Source organism: Mustela lutreola, chromosome 2 (genome assembly GCF_030435805.1).
Source record: "Mustela lutreola isolate mMusLut2 chromosome 2, mMusLut2.pri, whole genome shotgun sequence".
Taxonomy (NCBI): Eukaryota; Metazoa; Chordata; class Mammalia; order Carnivora; family Mustelidae; genus Mustela; species Mustela lutreola.
This window is the reverse complement of record NC_081291.1, coordinates 94,077,413-94,102,173: the sequence shown is the minus strand read 5'-3', so window position 1 is coordinate 94,102,173 and position 24,761 is coordinate 94,077,413. Positions and strand designations below refer to the sequence as shown.

At 37.2% G+C, this 24,761-nt stretch overlaps 2 protein-coding genes across 3 annotated transcripts in view; one reads left to right on the top strand and one right to left on the bottom strand.

Moving 5' to 3' along the window:
- ACAD11 (acyl-CoA dehydrogenase family member 11) overlaps positions 1-24,761 on the top strand; it is a 92,814-nt gene that overhangs the window by 47,537 nt on the left and 20,516 nt on the right. For both annotated transcript variants that reach the window (XM_059162616.1, XM_059162617.1), the window contains 2 exons: positions 1,669-1,776; positions 3,196-3,294. In XM_059162616.1, the coding sequence (XP_059018599.1) occupies positions 1,669-1,776; positions 3,196-3,294 (207 nt within the window). The remainder of the gene's footprint in view (positions 1-1,668; positions 1,777-3,195; positions 3,295-24,761) is intronic.
- On the bottom strand, positions 4,064-9,478 carry ACKR4 (atypical chemokine receptor 4). The gene is made up of 2 exons (XM_059162622.1): positions 9,340-9,478; positions 4,064-6,201 (listed from the first exon to the last, which is right to left on the bottom strand). Exon 2 carries the CDS (start codon positions 6,190-6,192, stop codon positions 5,140-5,142), a length of 1,053 nt encoding a protein of 350 aa, XP_059018605.1. The 5' UTR covers positions 6,193-6,201; positions 9,340-9,478; the 3' UTR covers positions 4,064-5,139.

Genomic DNA, 24,761 nt, shown 5'->3' with positions numbered 1-24,761 from the left:
ATAAATCATTTTTGAAAAATCTTATGATGAGTGGGATGCCTGGGTGGCTCAGTTGGTTGAGCATCTGCCTTCAGCTCAGATCATGATCCCAGAGGCCTGGCATCGAATCCTGCATTGGACTCCTTGCTCAGCGAGGAACCTGCTTCTCCCTCTGCCTGCTGCTCACCCTGCTTATGCACTTGCTTTCTCTTGCTCTGATAAGTAAATAATAAATAAGTTCTTTAAAAAATAAAAATAAATAAATCTTGCGAGTAATCAGTTTTCAAGGGAAAGGTTTAAATAGTATTTTTTTTAGAAGTTTGATAGGAACAAATATCGGAGAAAAGCCCCTAGAGTGTTTTGCTCCATGGCAGGTATAAAGCATTCTTCTTTATATGAGAGTGATAGTAGTGTATCAGTTACCGAACAATGCCCTCTGAGGGTTGGAAAGGGTCTTTGAAGTTATCTGCTGTCATTTTCTATCGGGGATTCTGTGTTTATCATTCTTGAGACACCACCTAGTGCTTTCCTAGATGGGAGGGGGTGCACAATAGTAAGAACAATGGTAAAAGTAAGGAGACAATAATTACTCTGTGAGTTCAGAGGAAGGAGGTATTTCTGACTGTGTAGTCAGAGATTCTTCATGGTGGAAGTGGCTCAGAAGCAGAAATTTACTTAGGAATGATGGGTAGAATTGGACTTGAGAGAAGGTTTGGCACAGGCAAACAGGCGAAAGGTAGAGAGCACGGTGTATGTTCGAGGAACAGGAGTCTCAGCAATGGAGTCTCAGTAGAGCATGGAATGATAATTGTTCTTCAGGAGCATTGCAGTCACTCCTAGCAAAGCATATTTGCAAGAAAGCAGGAAAAGATTAAGACAGTGAATTGTGGAGCACCTGGGTGGCTCAGTGGGTTAAGCTGCTGCCTTTGGCTCAGGTAATGATCTCAGGGTCCTGCTCAGCGGGGAGCCAGCTTCCCTTTCTCTCTCTCTGCCTGCCTCTCTGCCTACTTGTGATGTTTCTCTGTCAAATAAATAAATAAATAATCTTAAAAAAAAAAAAAAGACAGTGAATTGTTTTCCTTCGTCCTAAATGAGTCAGACCTCATTAAAGCCATGTTTTATTGGAATGAAGTGGACAAGTGTCGTAATTCAACACAAATTGAATAAATATGCACCAAATGCCATATATTTATAATAATTATTTATGGCATACTTCATTATAAGTTATATTCACTATTATGTTTCAAAATATTTTTGTAAGCAAGTGTTTACTTTAAAAAGATACATGTAGGGGTGCCTGGGTGGCTCAGTGGGTTAAGCCTCTGCCTTTGGCCCAGGTCATGATCTCAGGGTCCTGGGATCAAGCCCCGCATCAGGCTCTCTGTGCAGCAGGGAGCCTGCTTCCCCCTCTCTCTGCCTGCCTCTCTGCCTACTCGTGATCTCTGTCAAATGAATAAGTAAAATCTTAAAAAAAAAAAAAAAAAGAAAAGAAAGAAAGAAAGAAAACAACTTGGGAAAACATAACAATGCAATTAAAGCCAAAAAAATTATTATTTTTTTTAAAGCCAAAAAAATTGTTTAAAAAAAAGATACATGTATATAATTCCAACATAAAGTTTGGATTTCATATTGGTAAATTTTTAAACACCAAAGAAATGTTTTGTTTTGTTTTGTTTTTATTACATACAGACACAGGGAACATGGAGGTCCTCCACCTATATGGAAGTAAAGAGCAGAAGCAGCAGTGGCTTGAGCCTCTTCTTCAAGGGAACATTGCCTCTTGCTTCTGTATGACAGGTAAAAGCAAATCATGGTTCTCCCCTTGTGCAGTCAGTCATCCTGGAGTTATTATGGATAAGCTAAAATGAAAGAGTGGCTCTGTGTTTCAGGCAAATTTGCCCATGGACAGAGATGAGCATGTGCTTGTTTTGAGCCCTATTTCAAATTTTGGCATTTTTAAATGTGCAGAATCAAACTGTCCTCCCCTCTGGGAGGATACCCAGTGATGTGTTCTGATAGTCTACTTTAAGCATTTAGCAGCAGAGTAAACCTAACTTCATAATCTTTTGACTTGCATTTCTAAAATTGCCATGTATGTATATTTAATATCTTTTTTGCCCTTATGTATGAAATATTTGTCTTTGTAATAATTTTTACTGATAGTTACAAAATACAACTGATAGTTACAAAATAGAAAAATAGACCATTCACCAGGGCTGATCACATAGTTAAAATTATGATCATGTAGGGAAGTAAAATTAGGAGCATGTTAAAAATGGAACATAGGAAACAGCATAGGAAACAGCAGGTAAGAATTTTTCAAAGGAAAAAGTCATTATTATATAGTTGAGCTTAGAATTAAACTAAATGTCATCTGGCCATAATTTTAGCCATACTTAAAAGTCTTCTATAACATTGTATGTATTTGTAATAGGAAAACTGATCTCCATTTAAAATCGGTGAGAGGAATTTATTGGACATCTGCAGTGACATGTTATCTTCAAACCACTAATTGGAGGTTACAAAATAAGTACACAGCACCCTTTCTAAAGGAACCCCGTGGGTCTCTAGTTTTAGAAATAGAGTGCACAAAATATCTGAAGGACCCATTTAAAAGAGCAGCATATTAGCAAGTGCAGATGACTACAAATGATGACAACAGATGACTAGCCTGCACATTTGGAAATGCCATACAGTAAGGCAGTTATGTAAGGGTGTCCCACGAAAAACTTTCTGAAGAAATTGTGTTGATCAGTCTTTACAGAATGCAGAATAAGTCAGTGAAAGCATTCCTGATGGGATTTGCAAGGCAGGGTTGGAAATTGTCTAAGATAGTAAACTACATGGTGGGGAAATCTGGCTTGCAAATATTTAGTATTTAGTAAATTTCTATTGTGGACAATAAACAACAGTATATTTAATCTACTTTTGATAATTGGAGAAAGGATTGAGTGAGTTATCTTGAATCATGCATCAGTGAGGAAGCCAAGAACACAATTCAGATTGCTGATCACCAGTGTTCACAATTCATTCATTCATTCTTCCAGTGCACATTTACTGAGTACCTACTTATGTAGGTTTTAGGAGAACTAGGGTGGAAGGGGTAAGGATAGAACATGCCTCTATCCTCAAAGAGTTCACATTTCCTTATCTAAAATCTCTTTTGTAAACTGATGATGTCTGATGTCTGTAAATTCAATCTTTGCTTATTTATAGAGCCCAGTATAGCTTCGAGTGATGCCACAAATATTCAATGTAGCATCCAACGAGATGGAGATAGCTATGTAATTAATGGCAAGAAATGGTGGAGCAGTGGTGAGTATTCGGATCCATCCTTTGTCCCAGGTGCTGTGCTAGAATAATATGATACATAATTATTAGTTTCATGATCACTCCATTCTTTAAATTCTGGCTTTGAAGGCATATTCAAATTTAGAAATACTTGATTAAAAAAAAGTAATTTTAAAAAAATACTTATTTTGGCAAGAGGGGGAGAGTGCAGGGGTGGAGGGTAGGACAGAGGCACAGGTAGAGGGAGAGAGAAACTCTAAGCAGACTTCATGCTGAGTGCAGAGCCCAACGTAGGGATTGATCTTAACGACCCCAAGATCACTACCTGAGCCAAAACCAAGAGCCAGAGGCTCAACCAACAGTGGCACACAGGTGCCCCCCAAAAAGTAATTTTAAGATAACATATCTTGACTAGGTGATAATTTATTTTAAGAGTAGAAAACATGTCTTTTTTTTTCCTACAGTTTTACAGTTCACAGTTTTTTTATAGTTTGTGAGAGAGAAAATTCGTATTAGTGTACACTATTGATCACTGTAATTTCTTTCAAAATTAAATTTCAGTAGGGACATATTTTTTTTAAAGATTTTATTTATTGGGGCGCCTGGGTGGCTCAGTGGGTTAAGGCCTCTGCCTTTGGCTCAGGTCATGATCCCAGGACCCTGGGATCGAGCCCCGCATCGGGCTGTCCGCTCTGCGGAGAGCCTGCTTCCTCCTCTCTCTCTTTCTACCGGCCTCTCTGCCTACTTGTGATCTCTGTCTGTCAAATAAATAAATAAAATCTTAAAAAAAAAAAAAGATTTTATTTATTTATTTGACAGAGAGATCTCAAGTAGGCAGAGAGGCAGGCAGAGGGGGAGGAGGAAGCAGGCTCCCTGCCAAGCAGAGAGCCCAATGCGGGGCTTGATCCCAGAACCCTGAGATCATGACTTGAGCCAAAGGCAGAGGCTTAACCCACTGAGCCACCCAGGCACCCCTCAGTAGGGCCATATTAAATGAACTATAATTTATAAATAATTATATTTAAAGAGATAAGACATACATGTTATTAAAAATCATCTATTGTGTCACATACTTTTATTGCTTAAAGATGTAAGTACTTAAGCAAAAAAATAAGAATCCATATGTAAGAAAATGCATTGTTTAGTCAACCCTCAGTAACAGACTCACATAAATGGATAAGCCCTTTAGGAACTCACAAAATTGGAATCTAGGTAAATATGATTATCTAAAGATTGCTTCTAGAGCATACAGGTAAATCTAATCGGATAACCAGTTTATTACTAAAGAAAATTAACATCATGGAAGCACATGTTCAGAAATTTACCAGGGATAAAAAGAAAAAAAAAAGTTTACCAGGGATGTATTAAAAGGACCAGTAAAGCTTTTTATGTAATATTTTTATTGTTACACTGTTATTTCTGGGGTCTTAAATCTCTTACAAACTAAGAAACAGGAAAAAAGGATTAAATTTTGTTGTATAGTTATTCAACTACTGAAATTATGCAGTGAAATCATTCTTACATTAAAATTTAGATCTTTTAAAATAACTAGAAATGCCCCTTAATATAAGTAAGCCTTTTTATTAATCTGTTTCAGATGGCCTAATTCATAGCATAGTGTTTTTATTATTTATGCCTATTAATACTATTTTCCTATATTGTTAACTTTAAGTTCATGTTTTTCTGCATTTATTATGTCATTTCCTCCTCTTCCTGGTTGCTATATTCTCCCCATATTCCCCCCACCTCTTGATTGCTATAAGTTGGCACCACGGTGTTTGAGATTTAAGTTTCAGAATAAAGCAGATGTTTTATCTGAGGGAGAAGCATCATTCATGTGTATCGAAGCAAGAGGCAGCAGTCTTACATTTAAATGCTGAAAGTACTGGTTGGCTCTGTAAGATCTTCTGAATCAAAAGGAATCTCCTCCGCGTTTTGTCTTTGTCTTCTCCAGGACCCGTATTTCTTAGCAACTTTCATAATGTAGTTTTTGAAAGAGGCTCCCATGAAAACATACAGGATTGGGTTAAGGCAGCTGTGAAAGAGTGCAATGCTTTCTGTGATTTGGATGGCAACATCCATGCGTTTGCTCATGTCGCAGTCGGTGATCAGAGAGTAGATGATGTCTATGACTTGGCAGAACCGGACAATGTTATAAGGCAGCTGAGTGACAATAAAAACTATAACCACTGTGAGCAGAACTTTGAGGGGACGAGATTTTTTAATGTTGGGCATCCTGATAAGTGTCCTTGCTGTGACAAAGTAGCACACTCCCATAATAAGAAAGGGTATTACAAATCCAATGCAGATTTCCAGCATTTGAATTGATGCTTTCACTGACGTTCCTAGGTGATACGGAAAGATGGGAATGCACCTAGCCTTGTGATTGACTGTATAAAAAACCAGCTGAGGTATACTCAGCAAGATGGCAGCCATCCAGACACAGAAACAGATAAGCCAGCATGGTTTCCCCACTCCTGATTGACGTGGGGCTTTAGTTACAGCCCAGTATCTGTCTATGCTGATACAAGCCAGAAACTGCATTCCAGAGACAAAGTTGACTGTATACAAAGCTGAAGTGACTTTGCACATGATTCTCCCTAAAACCCATCCATGAACTGCATTAACTGCCCAAAAAGGCAGAGTGAATAGAAGGAGCAAATCTGCCACTGCCAAGTTCAGGATGTACACATCTGTTTTGGTTCTCTGCTTCTTGTAATAGGCATAAATTGCCACCACTATGGAATTGCCTGCAATTCCAATGATGAAAGCTATTGTGAAGAAGGCGGGCAAGAAAACTTTTGCAAATTTTCTGACTTCTTCTTTTATACAAATCACTTCATACTGACTGTAGTCATGAGTGCCATTCATTTCATTTTCCTCATAGTAGTAATCTGTTGACTGGTTGTGTTCCAAAGTCATGGCTCCAATCTAAATATCAAAAAGAATACAAAATATTCATTTTAATATTGTTTAAAAGGAAGCATTTTTTAAAGTAGTGTAAGTTTTGTTCTTTTACTAGAGAGTAGATTTTTGCTATAACATAGGTGAGGCTGAATCTGTCGCTTTTTGAAATTTGAAATTCTTCAGTGGAAGCCACATTGGAGTATAGCCCCAAGATTAGTTGATTAGTTCTTTTTTTTTTTTCTTAAAGATTTTATTTAATATATTTGACAGAGACAGTCACGTGAGAGAGAGAGCACAAGCAGGGGGAGTGGGAGAGGGAGAAATAAGCTTCCCACTGAGCAGGAGCCCGATATGGGGCTTGATCCCAGGACCCTGGGGTCGTGACCTGAGCCAAAGGCAGATGGTTGACAACTGAGCCACCCAGACATCCCCAAGATTAGTTCTGCATTTTTGTTTTTACCAGTCTGTGTGCAGGAGCTGGATTTTACACAAGAAAGATAAAAATAACACGCTGTGGAATTTTATTAATCATTAAACCCTAAATCAAAATAATGACTTTTATATAGCTTTTAAAATATGAAAATTTAGTCAGATTTCAACAAAAGAAAAGGAAATGTTATATTTTTTACAAACACAACTTTGTGATTCTTATGTAGGATATTGGCAGTGAATTAAATAAGCAAATACTTTATTTAGCTAAAATAAGTATATTTTTATTTATAAACATATTTTTAAATGAATTTATTTTAAAATATGAATTTTATTTTAAAAAATGAATTTATTTTAAAATAAGTTAAATAAATTAACTCAGTGTTTATACTTAATTTCACTGCCTTGCCTTTAAAAAACAAAGTTTCCTCTAGTTAGCTTCCCTTGAAAAGCTGTCACACATGCTGAAAGTACGCTACCATTCAGTAGCATTATTCCACCAGTTACCTGAGTCTTAAGCCTACACTGTCCTTGACTTCTGTCACATTCATCCCTAATTTTCAGTCAGCCCCTAGTTTCTGATTTTACCTTACAAATAGATTGTGAATCGATCTCTTTTAATTTGCCCTCTTTGACATATCTGCACCATTCGACCGCCGTTGTTTCTTACCTGGCCTATTACAGTATCTTCCCAACTGCTATCTCCTATTCTTTTTCCTTCTTACTACCTCTTTGTCAAAATCATTTTCTTACTGCCACCAGAGTTCTCTATCTCTGCAATGTCAATCTGTCACTCTTCTGCTAAGCTCCTCACCTGAAAGATACATTTCTCCACCTGAAAGGTACAATCCAAGCTAACGATACATACTTAGCATGATGCCTACCGCTCCCTGCATAATGTTAAGCAGATGCTTAACTTGTCCCAGAATTCACAAGTTTTTAAATGTATATAAAAAATGACCCATGGTTCCTGCTACATCTCTCTATAATGTGCCCCATGCTGTGCCATATCTCTCTACACCCCAGATAGTCATAGTACTCATCTGCAAGCAGTTTGCTGGGACACACCATGCTGCAGCACATGTCTGCACCATTACTCGTTCTGTTCCTCGTCTGATAGACTATTTCCTGCCCTTCCCTTAAAGAGCCCATTCCTTCCCAGTTAACTTGGATGTCACCTCCCCCGAAGATTTTCCTGATCCAATACCTATATCTATATGCATACCTACGTTCATTCTCAGAGAACTGACCCCATGATGTGAAAAAATGTGTTTCTTAGTTCCCTAAGAGTATGACCTGTTGGATTTATGTTTATAATGACTACATGGAGAGTGGCTGGTATACAATAGGTGCTCAGTAAATATTTGTCAAACTAAAGGACTTACAAGCAGATATAAAGTTATTAGTCTAGAATATATAGATGGTATGGCAGGAATCATCTTGCCTCATCATTAGTTATTTTACTATATTGGTTATTAACACCAATATAGTAAAAACAACGTGAACTTTCTGTGAGCTTATTTTATTATAGGAGTAAAATAAGCTCACAGAAAGTTCATGTTGCTTTTGTTGTTGCTGTTGTTGCTCTTTGTTTTTTGTTTTTAAGATTTTATTTATTTATTTGACAGAGAGAGCGCACAGGCAGGGGTAGCAGCAGGCAGAGGGAGAGGGAGAGGCAGGCTCCCAGATGAACAAGGAGCCCAATGTGGGGCTGGATCCCAGGACCCTGGTATCATGACCTGAGCTGAAGGCAGATGCTTAACTGTCCGAGCCACCCAGGTGTCCCCAGAATTCACAAGTTTTAAAATGTATATAAAAATGACGTTCGATGTTTTTGTTTTACTGCTGAGTTTTATTTTGCCTTTTCCTTAGCCTTTCTGTCTTCCTTTGGTTATTTTTGTCCTTGGGAAAAGCTCTAATGTTCTTATAGAATCATTAATGAAAATAGTATTTTTAAAACAGTGTGCCAACTTATGGTACATTTCCAAAAGAATATTCTTATTCTTACTAACCTTGTTTGGATGAGTAAAGCAGAGAAGGCCCTCAAGGAAATATACCACATAGAAGAACTGCTTTCATTATGTAAAAACCAGGTGCCAACAATTTAAAATGACTATTTTTACCCTTAAGTTAATTTGAAAAGCTCCAATCTGGAAGACCATTCTGGTCATCATTTTCTTAATGTGTTAATTATTAACACAGTATGAACTTTGTTCTTTCTTTCTCATTCATCACAAATCTTGAATCTGATGATAAGAAATAATATGCACAAATAATATAAGACATTAAGGAAGTATATTTTTAAATAAGAATCTTACTTAAAAATGTGAGTAAATAGGACAGGAATGGAAATTATTTGCAGGAATTGATCCTTCTGTCAGAAATACAGGAACACAGTTTAGATGTCTTTATAATTATTACAAGAACAAAAATAGCATTTGTAAAATAAAACAGAAAAAATAGTATAACACAACCTATTTTCTCAATAACAAAGTTTTATAGGCAAGTAATGGTATTAACATAATGCCAGAAATAATATGTTTTCTTCTTGCTATATTCATATTTTTGTTTTAAGATTAAAGTGTATAGCTGTTTTCAAATAGCTCTTTTTGCATATGTTAACATTTAAACTTTTGTGCATCAACACTCCCTTTATATAGGTAAGTATATAAAGTCTTTGGGCTTTAAAAAACAATCTTATCCCAATTAGAATGAGAAAATGAAAAAACCAACCTGTTTCAGCGTGCAGAGAGGAGCAGTCTTGAGTGGAGACTAAATTCAAATGACCTCTTTAACTCAGGCTACTTTTGTTTTCGTTTTATACCCCGCCTTTGTCTTGCATCCGAGAGAGCTTTCCTGAAATTTAACCTTGTGAGCACTTGATCTTTTATTTTTTGTATAACCATACTGTGAAGTCAAATTCAAGTTCTAAAGTGTCTTAGCATACAAGTTTGAAAGAATTCTATCTTGTTTCAAAAACGACATACCTTTCAAAGTTTCTACTTAGATGAAAGGGAACAAGAAATTGCCGGCAGCTAAAGAACCAATGGCCAAACCAAAAAAAATTCACCCCAGAGAGCATCAGGGGCTAATGAGCACTGTAGGTAGAATTTAGAGAAATACTCTGAGAAGTTATTTTGTTTAGAAAAAAAAGAAAAATGACTTTAACTTGAAAAGTTCTTTTAAAAGACTAAATTATCACAGACTAAATTTTGAGTGATGATTAGGCATTTATAGAACAATATTTTTTCTGCCACATCATTTAATATTTTACTTAAACTATGAAACTGCTCTTGGCTTAAAAAAAAAAAAATTATTTCTTCCCTGTCCTTGACCCCAGAGTATGCCTTTCCCCATGACTGTAAACTCTCTTGCCTCCTTCAAATTTATTTTTTCAAAGACCAGCATACAAACTTTCAAAATCCTTCTGTCTGGGGACATTGTTTTTCTCATGCTTCCAAACAAATGAAAATTGAAGAAGAAATGCATGCAGATTTAGTCCTCCAGTTTAAACAGGACTCTCCATACATTTGCTTAGCAATGCCCTTTATTTCTTTTCTCATGCAAAGCTAGGCTCAGTCTCCACAGGTAGAAATTACAGGCAGCATATAGATGGGTCTTGGTTGTTTTTTTTTTTATCCTTTCTGATACCATATGTTTTTTGACTGGAACATTTAGTCCAGTGACATTCAAAGAAACTATTAATATGTATGTATTGATTATAGTTATTTTGTTACTTGTTTTGTCACTGTTTTTGCAGTTTTTCTCTGACCTTTCTTCTCTTGCTCTTTCATGGTTTGCTGGTTTTCTTTGGTGATATACTTGGATTCCTTACTTTTCATTTTTTGCATATCTATTACTATTTTTTAATTTGTGTTACCATTAGGTTTATATATAACATCTTTTGCTTATAGTAGTCTATACTAAACTGATGGTTGCTTTAATTTTGAACTCATCCTTTACTCCTCTCCCCTCCACCTTTGAGATATTTGGTATCATACTTTACATCCTTTTATTTTGTGCTTCTCTTGACTAATTTTTACAGATACACTTTTTAAAAAATTTGTGCTTCCTGTTTTTTTTTTTGTTTGTTTGTTTTACTCTTACTTATGGTTTTTGTTTTCCATTCACAGAGTCCCCCTTAACATCCTCATAGGAGTGGTTTAGTGGTCATGAATTCTTTTAACTTTTGTTTGTCTCAGAAATTCTTTATCTCCCCTTCTATTCTGAATGATAACCTTGCTGGATAGAGTACTTTTGGCTGCAGATTATTCCCTTTTAGCACTTTGAATACATCATGCCACTCTCTTCTGGACTGGAAAGTTACTGCTGAATAATGAGCTGCTAGACTTATAAGGTTTTCTTTGTATTTAACACTCATCTTTCCGCTTGCAAACTGTAACATTCCTTATCACTGTTTTTGTTTTTTGCAATTTTAATTACTGTATGTCTTGGTATGGACCTCCTTGGGATGAATTTGTTGGGAGAATCTTTGTGGCTCCTGAATCTGGATCTGTGTTTCCCTTCCTAGATTCAGGAAGTCTTCAGCTCTTATTTCTTCAAGTACATTTCTGCCTCCCTTTCTCTCTTTTCTGGGATCCCTATAATGTGAATATTATTATGCTTGATGGAGTCACTGAATTCTCTATGTCTATTCTCATTATACAGTATTTGTTTGTCTCTCACCTTTTCAGTTTGATTGCTTTCCATTACTCTGTCCTCCAGGTTACTGATACCTTTTCTGCTTCTTATAACCTACTATTTATTTCACCTATTATTTTTTAAATTTCTTTATTGAGTTTTTCATTTCTGATATGTTAGTTTTTATCTCTTTGTCAAGGATCTCACTAATGTTCTCCACCTATTTCTGAAGTCCAGTATCTTTGTGATTATTACTTTAAATTCTTTATCAAGCCCATTACTTATTTCTATTTCACTTAGATCTCTTGCTAAGATTTTATCTTATTCTTTCATTTGGGATGTGTTTTTCTGTCTCCTTATTTTTCTACCTCACTGTGTGTCTCTCTGTGTTAGGAAAGTTAGCTATATCAGCTGCTCTTGAAAGTAGTGGCTTTATGAAGAAGAGCTACTGTAGTGCCCTCAGTGCAGTGTCTGCTATTTATCAGAATCAGTTATAATACTTCACCTGTGTGTGTCACTTGCATGCTACTATTGTGTCCGAGTCACTTTTCCTTTCAGTCTAGACATCTACCCTGAATCTCTGCCTGTTGTGGGCTGCACTTGCTCTCTGTGATGTTAGTGAGACCCACGAAGGCTCGTTCTGAGGGCACATGACTGCAGAAGGGCTTAGAGGCAGGACAGCGGGGTTAGCAGGTTTGTTCTGAGCTGCTAGTCCTAGACTGGACATCCTGAAGTGCGGAGGCATTAACAAAATCTGTGCTGAAGCCGGGGCTGAAGCCAGCAGCCTTGGACTGGGCAAGTGTTCCAGGAGAACTTATGGGTGGTTGCATTGCTAGCAGCTTAGGCAGCAAGTATCTATGTAGCACCATCTCCCACAAACGGCTCTGTGTTTGCAGGGAGGGGAGGAAAATGGCACCTACCAACTCCTTCATTCCCAGAGAAGTCCTCAACACACACCAAAGTCGTATAAACAGAGCTCCCTCTCATTGTGCAAACTGTTGCTTCTATGTTGCCTCTCGGCCAGCCCTTGTCTCTTTAAGGGTGGGGGGCCCAGCTATCATTCCTCTACCCATTTGCCCAATGCTGAGTCAACTGACTTCTAAAGTTCTAGGCTCCAAGTCTCACTGGTTGTACAAACTCATGGAATTCAGCCCCTCCAGTTTTCAAGGCCAGATATTATGGGGATTCGTTTTCCCCATGTGGGCTCCATGTTCCTTTCTCTTCTCTGCACCCACAATTCCCTCTTTCCTGCAGAGAGCTCCCAACTGCATTTTCTATTCTTCCTAAATTCTTCCATGTGGCTTCTTTTCTGCATTTAGTTGTGGAGTTTGTTCTGCCTCTCTTCAGATAGCTCTCAGGTATATTTACTCAGGTGATTGAAATCTAGTTGTAAACATGGAACAATGGTGCCCCTACTCTGCCATTTTTCCCAGCCTCCTCTCTTACCTCTTGTTCTTGATCTTATATATACTAGAGCAGTATTTTGTGAACAGGCAACCTTCCCCTAAATTCTCAGACAGGCCTACAAAATCCTGCAAGTTCTGCCTCCATCCCTCATTGCCTCTCTGACCTTTTTTCCTACTACTTTATGCTTTGCTTGTTTGGTCTGCTACACCAACTTTCTTTCTGCCTTGGAATGTACCAGTCACATTCCTTCTTAGGACTTTTGTATTGGCTTTTCTGCTTGTCTGGAATGTGTTTCCTCTCAATATTTGCAAACCGTACTCCCTCATCTCTCAAGGCTTTGTCCATTCACCATCACCTCCTCACTGAGGCAATCCCTAATTACTCTATTTAAAATACCCCTCACCCACCTATACTCCAATCTAGCTTAACCATTGTACTGATTCTCTGCTGATTTACTATATAATATGTATTATGTTTGCTGTTATCTCTTGCCCTGTATTAGAATATAAGCTTCATCAGGGCAAGGGCTTTTATTTCCTTTCTTCAATGATATATCCGAAGTGCCTAGAATAGTGCCTGGCAAATAGTCAGTATTTTCAATTAATAAATAATCCTACTTTCCCTTGTGATTATTGATCCATTTTACTTCCCCTTGATGCTATGCTTCTTTTATGACTCATCTATAACAGCAGCCTCCATAGTTAACAATCATATAATCTCTTCAATTTATCTATATTATATGTAGATGCAATACTGACTTGTGAGCCTTTGTTCAGTGCTATTACTCCTATCTAGATACTCCTCCCCCCCTCCACTTTAGCTACTTCTATTTAGGATTCAGATTCAGGTCTAACCTTAATGTTACTTAATTCAGGAAGCCTTCCTTAACCCTTTTAGATTAGATCAGATGTGTATACATTTTACTCCTATAGTACTATCTCATTTTGTTATTAGTACTTAGTAAAATTTTTTATCTTCCATAGCAATCATGTGTCCTGCTATATCCTCAACATTTAGCTGTGTGCCTTACTTATGGTACCAGTTTACTGAATAATAATTAAATACATGAATAAATGAGTGAATGATTCAGTCAATCAAAGTTTAACTTATCCTCCACAGACTTACAAGTTTAGCAGTGAAGCTGGAATTTTTTTTTTAAGATTTTATTTATTTATTTGATGGAGATAGAGGGCACAAGCAAGCAGAGTGGCAGGGAGAGGGGCAGGCAGAGGGAGAGGGTTCCCACTGAGCAGGGAGGCTGATGCAGGGCTTGACCCCAGGACCCTGGAATCATGACCTGAGCCGAAGGCAGACACTTAATGACTGAGCCACCCAGGCACCCTTTGAATCCTGGTAATTTTAAAATGTATTTAAAAGTATTCTTTTCCTTTATTTTATACTCCCCAACAATCACATGCTTTCTTGTAAATAGGATTATGATCAGTTATAATGCTATAATCTTTATATCTTTCAAAAATCACACATCATTTTTTTGCTAATTCACACACATACCCAGGCATAACAGATAAAAGATCAAACCTCTTTTGGTCGTATATACCACATGCAGTAAGGTGAAACTAGTTTATTGCCTGGCCTTTTCCTGTATTTTCCTTCTCCCAGACAGAACTAGAAGAGGTGGTGTTGATAGGGGAGTCTTGACAAGATAGGAAAGGCAATCATATAGCTTGGAGATTAGGGAAAAGCATCATTTACCCTAAGCAACTTACCAAAGTGCTAAGTTGTTTCTTTCTTGCCCCTCCCCCATTTTTGGTACTTGTCTCCTATTTCTCATATCCCTAAGAACAGAATCTTTATGATTGCAACTAGCTGCTCACCATTAACTCTCTCCATGAAATGCCTTAACATACCAGTATCCCTCATTCCTGAAGAATCTCTCTCTCCACACCCATTTCTTAGCCTTCCTCTTGAAGTACCATTTTGCTCAGTGACAGATGTTTGGGAAAGCAATCTGACTAAACTATATACTGAATTATCATTGAAAATATAATGTTATATTTTCAACATAATTTATATTGAAAATTGATATTGAGATATGCATTGAACATTTAGATAATCTCATGACTTCTCTTTAGTGTGCATATTACATATTAATATTGTATGTGAGTTTTTTACTTAACATTTTCTGTTACTCCAGGTTCACTATAAATGTCGTTTTTTTGAAGATTTTATTTATTTATTTGAGAGAGAGAGAGTGAGAGAGAGCATGAGCAGGTGGGGAGGGGCAGATGGAGAGGGAGAAGCAGACTCCCCACTGGGGAGGGAGCCCGATGTGGAGCTCAATGCCAGGACCCTGAGATCACAACCTGAGCCAAAGGCAGCCATTTAACCAACTGAGCCATGCATGCATCCCTATAAATATCATTTTTGTAGCTAAATAATATTTTGTTGTATAGATCATAATTTGTCTTCCCACTCAACTATTATAGGACTTGCAGAGTGTTTCTAGTGTTTTGCTATTACAAATGATGTTATAGAAAGCATCTTTGTAGATAATGTGGGAAACTGGACTTAATTTCTTACACAAAAGGTAGTGTTCTTACCATTCACAGTATAGGATAGTTGTAGAGTTCTTCCAGGTAAGTGCATAGAAGAGTTTCTTAGTCTTTTTGGTTGGGTTCCATTGTATGGACACAGCACAGTATATTTAAATAGTCTTCTATTGATGGATATTGGTTAATGTCTAATTCTTTGCAAATACAAAACAATACTACTGCAGTGAATAATCCTGTGCACCTGTCTTTGCATTCAGGAACAACTATATCTGTAGGGTAAGTTCCAGAAGTAGGTTTGATGGATCAAAGAGTAATTGAATCTGTAATTTTGATGGATATTGCCAAGTTATACTATCTAGGGATATTACTTTGTACACCCATCAGTAATGAAAGTGTCTATCTCCATGGAACTTTGCCAATAGAATGAGTTATTTGACTAGCTTTGCTTTCTAAATGACTTGTAGCAGATTCAGTACTCTTCCCCTCTTCTTCCTGGCCATGTATGAAATATTTTCCCCTGATTGGCTTTTTTTCTTTTTAATGTACAGTAGTTTTATGTAGATGGCACAATTAATGTCTTTCTTTTGATTTCATTTATCATTTTTAAGGTTTAAAATTTTTTCCCCATTCAGACAGAGATTTCATAAATACTATTTTTTCTTCTAGCTTTTTATGGCTCGATTATTTAAATTTTTAATAATTTCAACTCTGATCTATTTGGAATTGATTTTGATCCAACTGCATTCTGTAACAATGACAGAAGTAGTCCAGCATTTAACACTGATTGCATAATTACTGTGTAAAACCTTTCTGGAGGTAGAATAAGTGAATTTCAAAGGGTGCTTCCCCCCCATTAAAAATAACACATATTCCAAGAGAGCACACTATATTGGATTTTTTTCCTTTCTTTTTTTTGAAAGATTTTATTTATTCTTTGATACAGCACAAGCAAGGGGATCAGGAGGCAGAGGGAGAGGGAGAAGCAGGCTCCCAGGAGCCCAGTGTGAAGCTCAATCCCAGGACACTGGGATCATGTCCTGAGCCAAAGGCAGATGCTTAACCAAATAAGCCACCCAGGCTTCCCTAATGAAGTTTTTTCTTTTTCTTTTTTTTTTTTTTTTTTTAAAGATTTTATTTATTTATCAGAGAGGAGGGGGGGGAGAGAGCAAGCACAGGCAGACAGAATGGCAGGCAGAGGCAGAGGGAGAAGCAGGCTCCCTGCCGAACAAGGAGCCCGATGTGGAACTCGATCCCAGGACGCTGGGATCATGACCTGAGCCGAAGGCAGCTGCTTAACCAACTGAGCCACCCAGGCATCCCATGAAGTTTTTTCTTAACTGTAGGATTGTAGATAAACATTTTTTAAAACAAACTTTATTTATTTATTTATTTATTTGTTAGGGAGAGAGAGAGAACACAAGCAGGGGGAGCAGCAGGCAAAGGGAGAAGCAGTCTCCCCACTGAGCAAGGAGCCCGATGATGCAGGACTCAATCCCAATGGTCATGTTTTTTCCTGACATTTTTCCTTGAGTTAAAGAATGATTTTGTTTGATAACCATATGGTTTGTAAGAGCCTAAAAAATTAAAACTGACCAGCAAATATCAGGGAGATGTGATTTTCAGCCTGATTTTGGCACTTGAACAGCCTTGAAATATCAGAGTCTAAATTAAAAACAATTATTTTACATGTGCCATCTATTTTCATTCATGGAAGCCTGTGACACAACAGATATATTTAAATGTTTCCTGGCCTATTCGGATTTCCTCTAATATATTTCATCCACAATGTCTGGTATCCTGTTCGTTAACTAAAGTAATAAAAAAGAGGGTCTCCTGGATGGTTCAGTCGGTTAAGCGTCCAAATCTTATCTCAGCTCAGGTCTTGATCTCAAGGTCCAAGGTCGTAATCATAAAAAAGAGCAAAAGCTCTATTTAGAAGAAGGATGTGTTTCAGCTGCTGCACCTGCCAAATTCTGCTTGTAGCTAAGTTGAGATGATATATTTGTGAGGGGTCTTTCCCATTTTCTGACACATCAAGGTTAAATCAAAGTATCTTAAAATTTACAACCTATCCACTCCCCTTATTTCCTCTACTTAATGACCCCCCCCAAAGAAGAGCCAGTTTAGAAGTTTTATTTTTTAAAATCTGAATTGTTTTCCATATTAGATTGAATGAGGCAGAATCAAAAAATTATTTGCCTTGTTTCTTGACTTTCTTCAAAATTTACCTAATCTCTGGAATCTATTAAGCACTTACTTAAAACTGTGGCACAATTTTTCATGAAGAACAAGACAGGAAGTGCTATTGGAAAATACTAGAGAAAAATATATTCTGGGTGTTAGAAAAAGAGGGCTTTCAGCTAGGTTTAGGGAATTATAGAAAAGATTTTGCTTTTGAAAGATTTAGCTACTGGTCATCTAAGTTTAAAATCCACAGAACCTTAAAAGATTTATCAAAAATGTCCTTGATTACCAGGATAGAAAGTAGAGAAAGAAAAGATCTCTAGTGCGAATAAACCCCAAATTGTGTCATTGTGTCCTAATCTGATTTTTGAAGTACTCTCACTATGGAAACAATGTAGATTATATACAGCAAATGACCTGACCCTTTTATTAGCCTGTGGGCCTCAAGGCTTCCTACAACTAAAACTTCAAAAACTCTAACTAGAAAAATACTCACTTGAAAATTTAAAAGGGAGCATCTCTGGAAAAAAATTTTTTTCTCTAATTTCTAAGAATCAAAGCACAATTGCATATTATTGCACAGCCAGGACCAGTCAAGGATATTAAAAAAAAAAAAAAAAAAAAATCCCCAGCCCAGCATTTTCAGATAAGAAATTTCAGTTAAGGGGTGCCTGGGTGTCTCAGTGGGTTAAGCCTCTGCATTCAGCCCAGGTCATGATCTCAGGGTCCTGGGATCAAGCCCTGCATTGGGCTCTCTGCTTGGCAGGGGAGCCTGCTTCCTCCTCCCCCTCTGCCTGCCTCTCTGCCTACTTGTGATCTCTCTGTCAAATAAGTAAATACAATCTTAAAAAAAAAAAAAAAAAAAAAAAAGAAGAAGTTGCAGTTAAGATCCATAATTCAGTATGGATAATCTGTTATTTAATAATCCTAATGTTCTTCAGGTTGATCCTCAGATTAGTGGAATTCAGTTTTTTATATATTAGGACCTATAAAAATCAGGACACACTCTTATAAAACAGTGATACACAATTTGGAAATTCAAATATGATTCAACAAGCAAGGATAGTTAAGTGGATTCACACTGATGGTATAATCTGAGACTTTTTATTTTTTTATTATTATTATTATTTTTTAAAGATTTTATTTATTTATTTGACAGAGAGAAATCACAAGTAGACGGAGAGGCAGGCAGAGAGAGAGAAAGGGAAGCAGGCTCCCTGCTGAGCAGAGAGTCCGATATGGGACTCGATCCCAGGACCCTGAGATCATGACCTGAGCCGAAGGCAGCGGCTTAACCCACTGAGCCACCCAGGCGCCCTGATCTGAGACTTTTTAAAACTTAATTTTGAGGGGCTCCTGGGTGGCTCAGTGGATTAAGCCGCTGCCTTCGGCTCAGGTCATGATCTCAGTGTCCTGGGATCGAGCCCCGCATCGGGCTCTTTGCTCAGCGGGAGCCTGCTTCCTCCTCTCTCTCTGCCTGACTCTCCGCCTACTTGTGATCTTTCTCTCTGTCAAATAAATTAATAAAATCTTTAAAAAAAAAAAAACTTAATTTTGAAATATGTGAATGGTAGGATCTTTTCTCATTAAAATTTGGCAAATGTAGCTCCTGAAACATCCTTATTTTAAAGAGTCCAGTCAGAACTGATTGAAAGTAGATTCCATTAAATTTGAAAGAACCCAAATTGCTTTTTTCGTTTTTTGTTTTTTTAAAGATTTTATTTATCCACTTGACACAGAGAGAGAGAGATCACAAGTAGGCAGAGAGGCAGGCAGAGAAAGAGGAGGAAGCAGGCTCCCCACTGAGCAGAGAACCAGATGCGGGGTCCATGATCCCAGAACCCTGAGATCATGACCTGAGCCGAAGGGAGAGGCTTAATCCACTGAGCCACCCAGGTGCCCCAGAACCGAAATTGTTTTAAAACAATTATATTTTAATCTTAAATACATTTTTACTTTACATGTATAACTCACAATATAGGACAGAGGGGATTAGAATTTTAAACTCTCGGTTTTATTGGTTTTAAAGTTTTAGAGCTAAGATTTCTAATTCTGCTTTTTGTATGATCATGTTTTGAGGTGATCATTGCATTTCTAAAACATTAGCCGAAACTAATGATAGGTGTGTGAATATATAAGAAACTGCCATACTGGTTGTGCAAAAACTTGGTTTTGGCAAAGTTTAAAGGCCAAAACTCTAAGGGAATTTCATTTCTTGTGCAGTGGAGTTACCACCTAAGATCGACCTCATAGATAACAACTAAAAAGCTACAAACAAAACAAAACAAACAACTACTTGATGCTAGGGAGTGACCCAAAGCAGGCTGATTTTGTAGCAGAGTCAAAATTTGGAAGATGAGACAGCAAAAGAGAAGTTTTTCATTTTTAGACTTTGGCTTGAGGACACAGTGTGGTTTGAGAAAGCTGAAGCTTCTCTAGAAAACTTGGATCTTTGTGTTCTAAGCAACTAGAAGACAGTGCCTAGAGCCGCCATCACTGCTCAAAAATGAGGTTGTAGTTTGCGTATTACAGGAAGGTAGAGAACGATAAAAGGAGAGCTCCAGGTTTCACCTGTAAACTTTGCCCAAGTCTCTGCTGAGCCCTGAATCAAAATCATGTAGTCGACTCAAAGCACCTGCAGCTGAATAAAAAGAATAAACTAAAATTTGATCTCTCACCCCACCTAAACTGAGACAGACTCTGCGGTTTGACTCTGCCTAAGAGCCTAATAAGACAAAAACATCAACATGCTTTGAAGGGATTATAATAGAATCTAGAGTCTTCAAAACAAAATTCAAAATTACTCACCAAATGAAGAGCCAAATATAAAACCAAGTAAAATATGGCATCATGGTTCATTTGTATATTTAAAAAATTATTTTCCTGGAATCTCTAGTTACCATTTTTCTTTCACTGCATTATTTACCTGTTTTATATTATATATCCTCCCCCTTAAACATACACACATGTATGTTTATATTGTACCCGTAATTCTACTGAATTTTCCCTTTTCTGGAGACTGCCTATTCCAGTCTGGACTGATTATCTTTTAGGCATATTTCAGTACAGTTATCCTGGAATTTTTACATATTACTTTCCTGGGATTGTTCATCTTTTGCACTCTATGACCTTTTTTTTTTTTTTTACTTCCTTATTTGCTTGAGTGTATTCTTTTTAAGAAAAAATGCTTAAATAAATAAAATTAAAATAAATAAAATTAAAATTAAATAAATTTATAAATTAAAAATTATAATATATTTATAAATTATAAATTTTAAATTAAATTAAAATAAAATCTGAGATCGTGTGTGTCTGAATAGGTAGATATTTATTTTGCCATGACAGAGATTTGTATGTGGATGGGTATAGAATTCTAGATTTTTTTTAAACATTTTTTTTTTTAAGATTTTATTTATTTGACAGGCAGAGATCACAAGTAGGCAGAGGCAGGCAGAGAGTGAGAGGGGGAAGCAGACTCCTTGCAGAGCACAGAGCCGGATGTGGAGCTTGATCCCAGGGCCCTGAGATCATGACCCGAGCCGAAGGCAGAGGCTTTAACCCACTACGCTACCCAGGCTCCCTAGAATTCTAGATTGAACTCTTTTATCTAGCAGCCCTTGTTGCTGATGAGAAATCTGATGCAAGTCTAATCCTCATTCCTTTAGAGGTGGCTTGTTATTTGTTTTTTGTTTTTTTTTTTTTCTTTTTGAAACCCTTTAGGATTTTCTCTTTATAGTTGATGTTTTGAAATGCCTAGAGATGGATTCTTCTTGCCAGTCAATGGCCCTTTTAATCTGAAGACGTTTTGTTTTGTTTTAGAGAATTTTCAAGTTTCAGGGATAAGTTCTTCCCTTTATTTTTCTCTTCTTTTTTTGGACTATTTTCTCTTTTTTTAGACCTCTTTTACTGTGATCTTAGATTTTATATTTTTGCTTCAAGTGTCTCTTCTCTTTGCTTTCGTACTTCTGGTCTCTGACTTCTTCCTCTGCCTGTGGGAAATTTTCTTGAATTGATTTTTAGTGCTTCTACTGAACTTTATGCTTTAGCAGTCATATGTTAAGCTCTAAGAGTTTTTATTTTCTTGTTCTTTGGTTGTTCCTGTTTCACAACATCCTTTTCTGGTTTTATGGCTGTAATACATTTGAATCTCTCAAATTATACCAACTAGAATTTCTTTGTTTGGTTTAACTCATTTGTTTTGTTTTGTTTAGATTCTCTCTGTTTCTTGTTTTATTTTGTTCCTCTATGGTCAGTTTTACAGTTTATTTATTTTGGTCAGTCATTTCTCTTTAATGCTGCAGGTTCTCTTCACGTAGTACAGATTCTTGGTTTTCTGAGCATACTTAAGAGAAAAGCAAGGGTAAATGGAGTTTTTCACAGATCTCTTTCCCAGCCATGTTTCCTTCCTAGGTGGAAATTATATAAAGAAACTTTTGGTGGAGGAGGCCTGGGATTCAGTTTAGAGTCACTGATAGGAAGCTAGTTATCAAGCTACAGACCCCAAGCTTTAAAATAACTTTATTCAGGGGCGCCTGGGTGGCTCAGTGGGTTAAGCCGCTGCCTTCGGCTCAGGTCAGGGTCCTGGGATCTCAGGGTCCTGGGATCGAGTCCCGCATCGGGCTCTCTGCTCAGCAGGAAGCCTGCTTCCTCCTCCTCTTTCTCTCTGCCTGTCTCTCTGCCTACTGCTCATGTCTTCTGCCCATTTCTTGATTGGATTATTTGCTCTTTGGGTATTGAGTTTGTTAAGTTCTTTATAGATTTTGGATACTAGCCCAAATATCTGATATGTCATTTGCAAATATCTTCTCCCATTCTGTCCATTGTCTTTTGGTTTTGTTGGCTGTTTTCCTTTGCTGTGCAAAAGCTTTTTACCTTGATGAAGTCCCAATAGTTCACTTTTGCCTTTGCTTCTCTTGCCTTTGGTCGATGTTTCTAGGAAGAAGTTGCTGCAGTTGAGGTTGAAGAGGTTGCTGCCTGTGTTCTCATCAAGGATTTTGATGGATTCCTCTCTCACTTTGAGGTCTTTCATCCATTTTTTGAGCCTGTTTTGTGTGTGGTGTAAGGAAATGGTCCAGTTCCATTCTTCTGCACTTGACTGTCCAATTTTCTTAACAACATTTGTTGAAGAGACTGTCTTTTTTCTGTTGGATATTCTTTCCTGCTTTGTCAAAGATTAGTTGCCCATAGAGTTGAGCATCCATTTCTGGGCTCTCTCTTTGGTTCTATCAATCTGTGTTCTGTTTTTGTGCCAGTACCATATTGTCTTGATGATTACAGAGCTTAAAGTCTATGTAATAGATCTTGAAGTCTGGAATTGTGATGCCGCCAACTTTGGTTTTCTTTTTTAATATTCCCCTATCTGGGGTCTTTTCTGATTCTATATTAATTTTAGGATTATTTGTTCCATTTCTTTGAAAAAAGTTGACGGTATTTTGATAGGGATTGCATTAAATGTGTAGATTGCTTTAGGTAGCATAGGCATTTTCACAATATTTGTTTTTCCAATCCATGAAATGGAACATTTTTCTATTTCTTTGTGTCTTCCTCAGTTTCTTTCATGAGTAGTTTATAGTTTTTTGAGTATAGATTCTTTGCCTCCTTGGTTATTTTGCCTAGGTATCTTATGGTTTTGGGTGCAATTTGAAATGGGATTGACTCCTTAACTTCTCTGTCTTCTGTCTTATGGAAATGCAACTGATTTCTGTGAATTAATTTTATATCCTAACACTTTACTGAATTCCTGTTTGCGTTCTAGCAGTTTTGGAATAGAGTTTTTTGGATTTTCCACATAAAGTATCATATCATCTGCAAAGAGTGAGAGTTTGACTTCTTTGCCAATTTGGATGCCTTTTATTTCTTTTTGTTGTCCAATTGCTGAGGCTAGGACTTCTGGTACTCTGTTGAACAGCAGTGGTGATAGTGGACATCCCTTGTGTTTTCCTAACTTAGGGAAAGAGCTCTCAGTTTTTCCCCATTGGGAATGATATCCACTGTGTGTTTTTCATAGATGGCTTTTATGATATTGAGATATGGATCCTCTATCCCTTTCCCTTCAAAACCCTCTCCCTTCAAAACACTTTGAAGAGTTTTGATCAAGAAAGGATATTGTAGGGCGCCTGAGTGGCTCAGTGGGTTGGGCCCCTGCCTTCGGCTCAGGTCATGATCTCGGGGTCCTGGGATCGAGTCCCGCATCGGGGTCTCTGCTCAGCAAGGAGCCTGCTTCCCTCTCTCTCTGCCTGCCTCTCCATCTACTTGTGATTTCTCTCTGTCAAATAAAAAAAAAAAGAAAGGATATTGTAATTTGTTAGATGCTTTTTCAGCATCTATTGAGAGAATCATATGGTTCTTATTCTTTCTTTTACTAATGTATTATACCACATTGATTTGTGGATGTTGAACCAACCTTGCAGCTCTGGAATAAATCACACTTGGTCGTGTTGTATAATCCTCTTAATGTACTGTTGGATACTATTGGCTAGTATTTTGGTGAGAATTTTTGCATCTGTGTTCATCAGGGATATTGGTCTGTAATTCTTTCTGATGGGGTCTTTGTCTGCTTTTGGGATCAAGGTAATGCTGGCGTCATAAAATGAGTTTGGAAGTTTTCCTTCCATTTCAATTTTTTGGAACAGTATAGGAGAATAGGTGTTAATTCTTCTTTAAATATTTGGTAGAATTCCCCTGAGAAGCTGTCTGGCCCTGGGCTCTTGTTTGTTGGGAGATTTTTGTTGACTGCATCAGTCTCCTTACTGGTTATAGAGAGAGCCTAAAAGTAACAGACCAGAAAGGAACTGAGACAATATACAGAAATAGTTACCTTACAGGCAATACAATGGCGCTAAATATTTATCTTTCAGTAGTTATCCTGAATGTAAATGGGCTAAATGCCAATCAGAAGACCCAGGATATCAGAATGGATAAAAAAATAAGACCCATCGATATGCTGTCTGCAAGAAACTCATTTTAGACCCAAAGACACCTCCAGATTTAACATGAGGGGGTGGAAAACAATTTACCATGCTAATGGACATCAAAAGAAAGCTGGAGTGGCAATCCTTTGACAAATTAGATTTTAAACAAAGATTAAATAAGAGATGAAAAAGGACACTATATCATACTTAAAGGGTCTGTCCAATAAGAAGTTCTAACAATTGTAAATATCTATGCCCCTAATATGGGAACAGCCAATTATATAAACCAATTAATAACAAAATCAATGAAACACATCAACAATAATAGAATAATAGTAAGGGACTTTCACACCTCCCTCACTGAAATGGACAGATCATCTAAGCAAAAGATCAACAAAGAAAGGCTTTAAATGACGCACTGGACCAGATGGACATCACAGATATATTCAGAACATTACATCCCAAAGCAACAAGAGTACACATTCTTCTGTAGTGCACA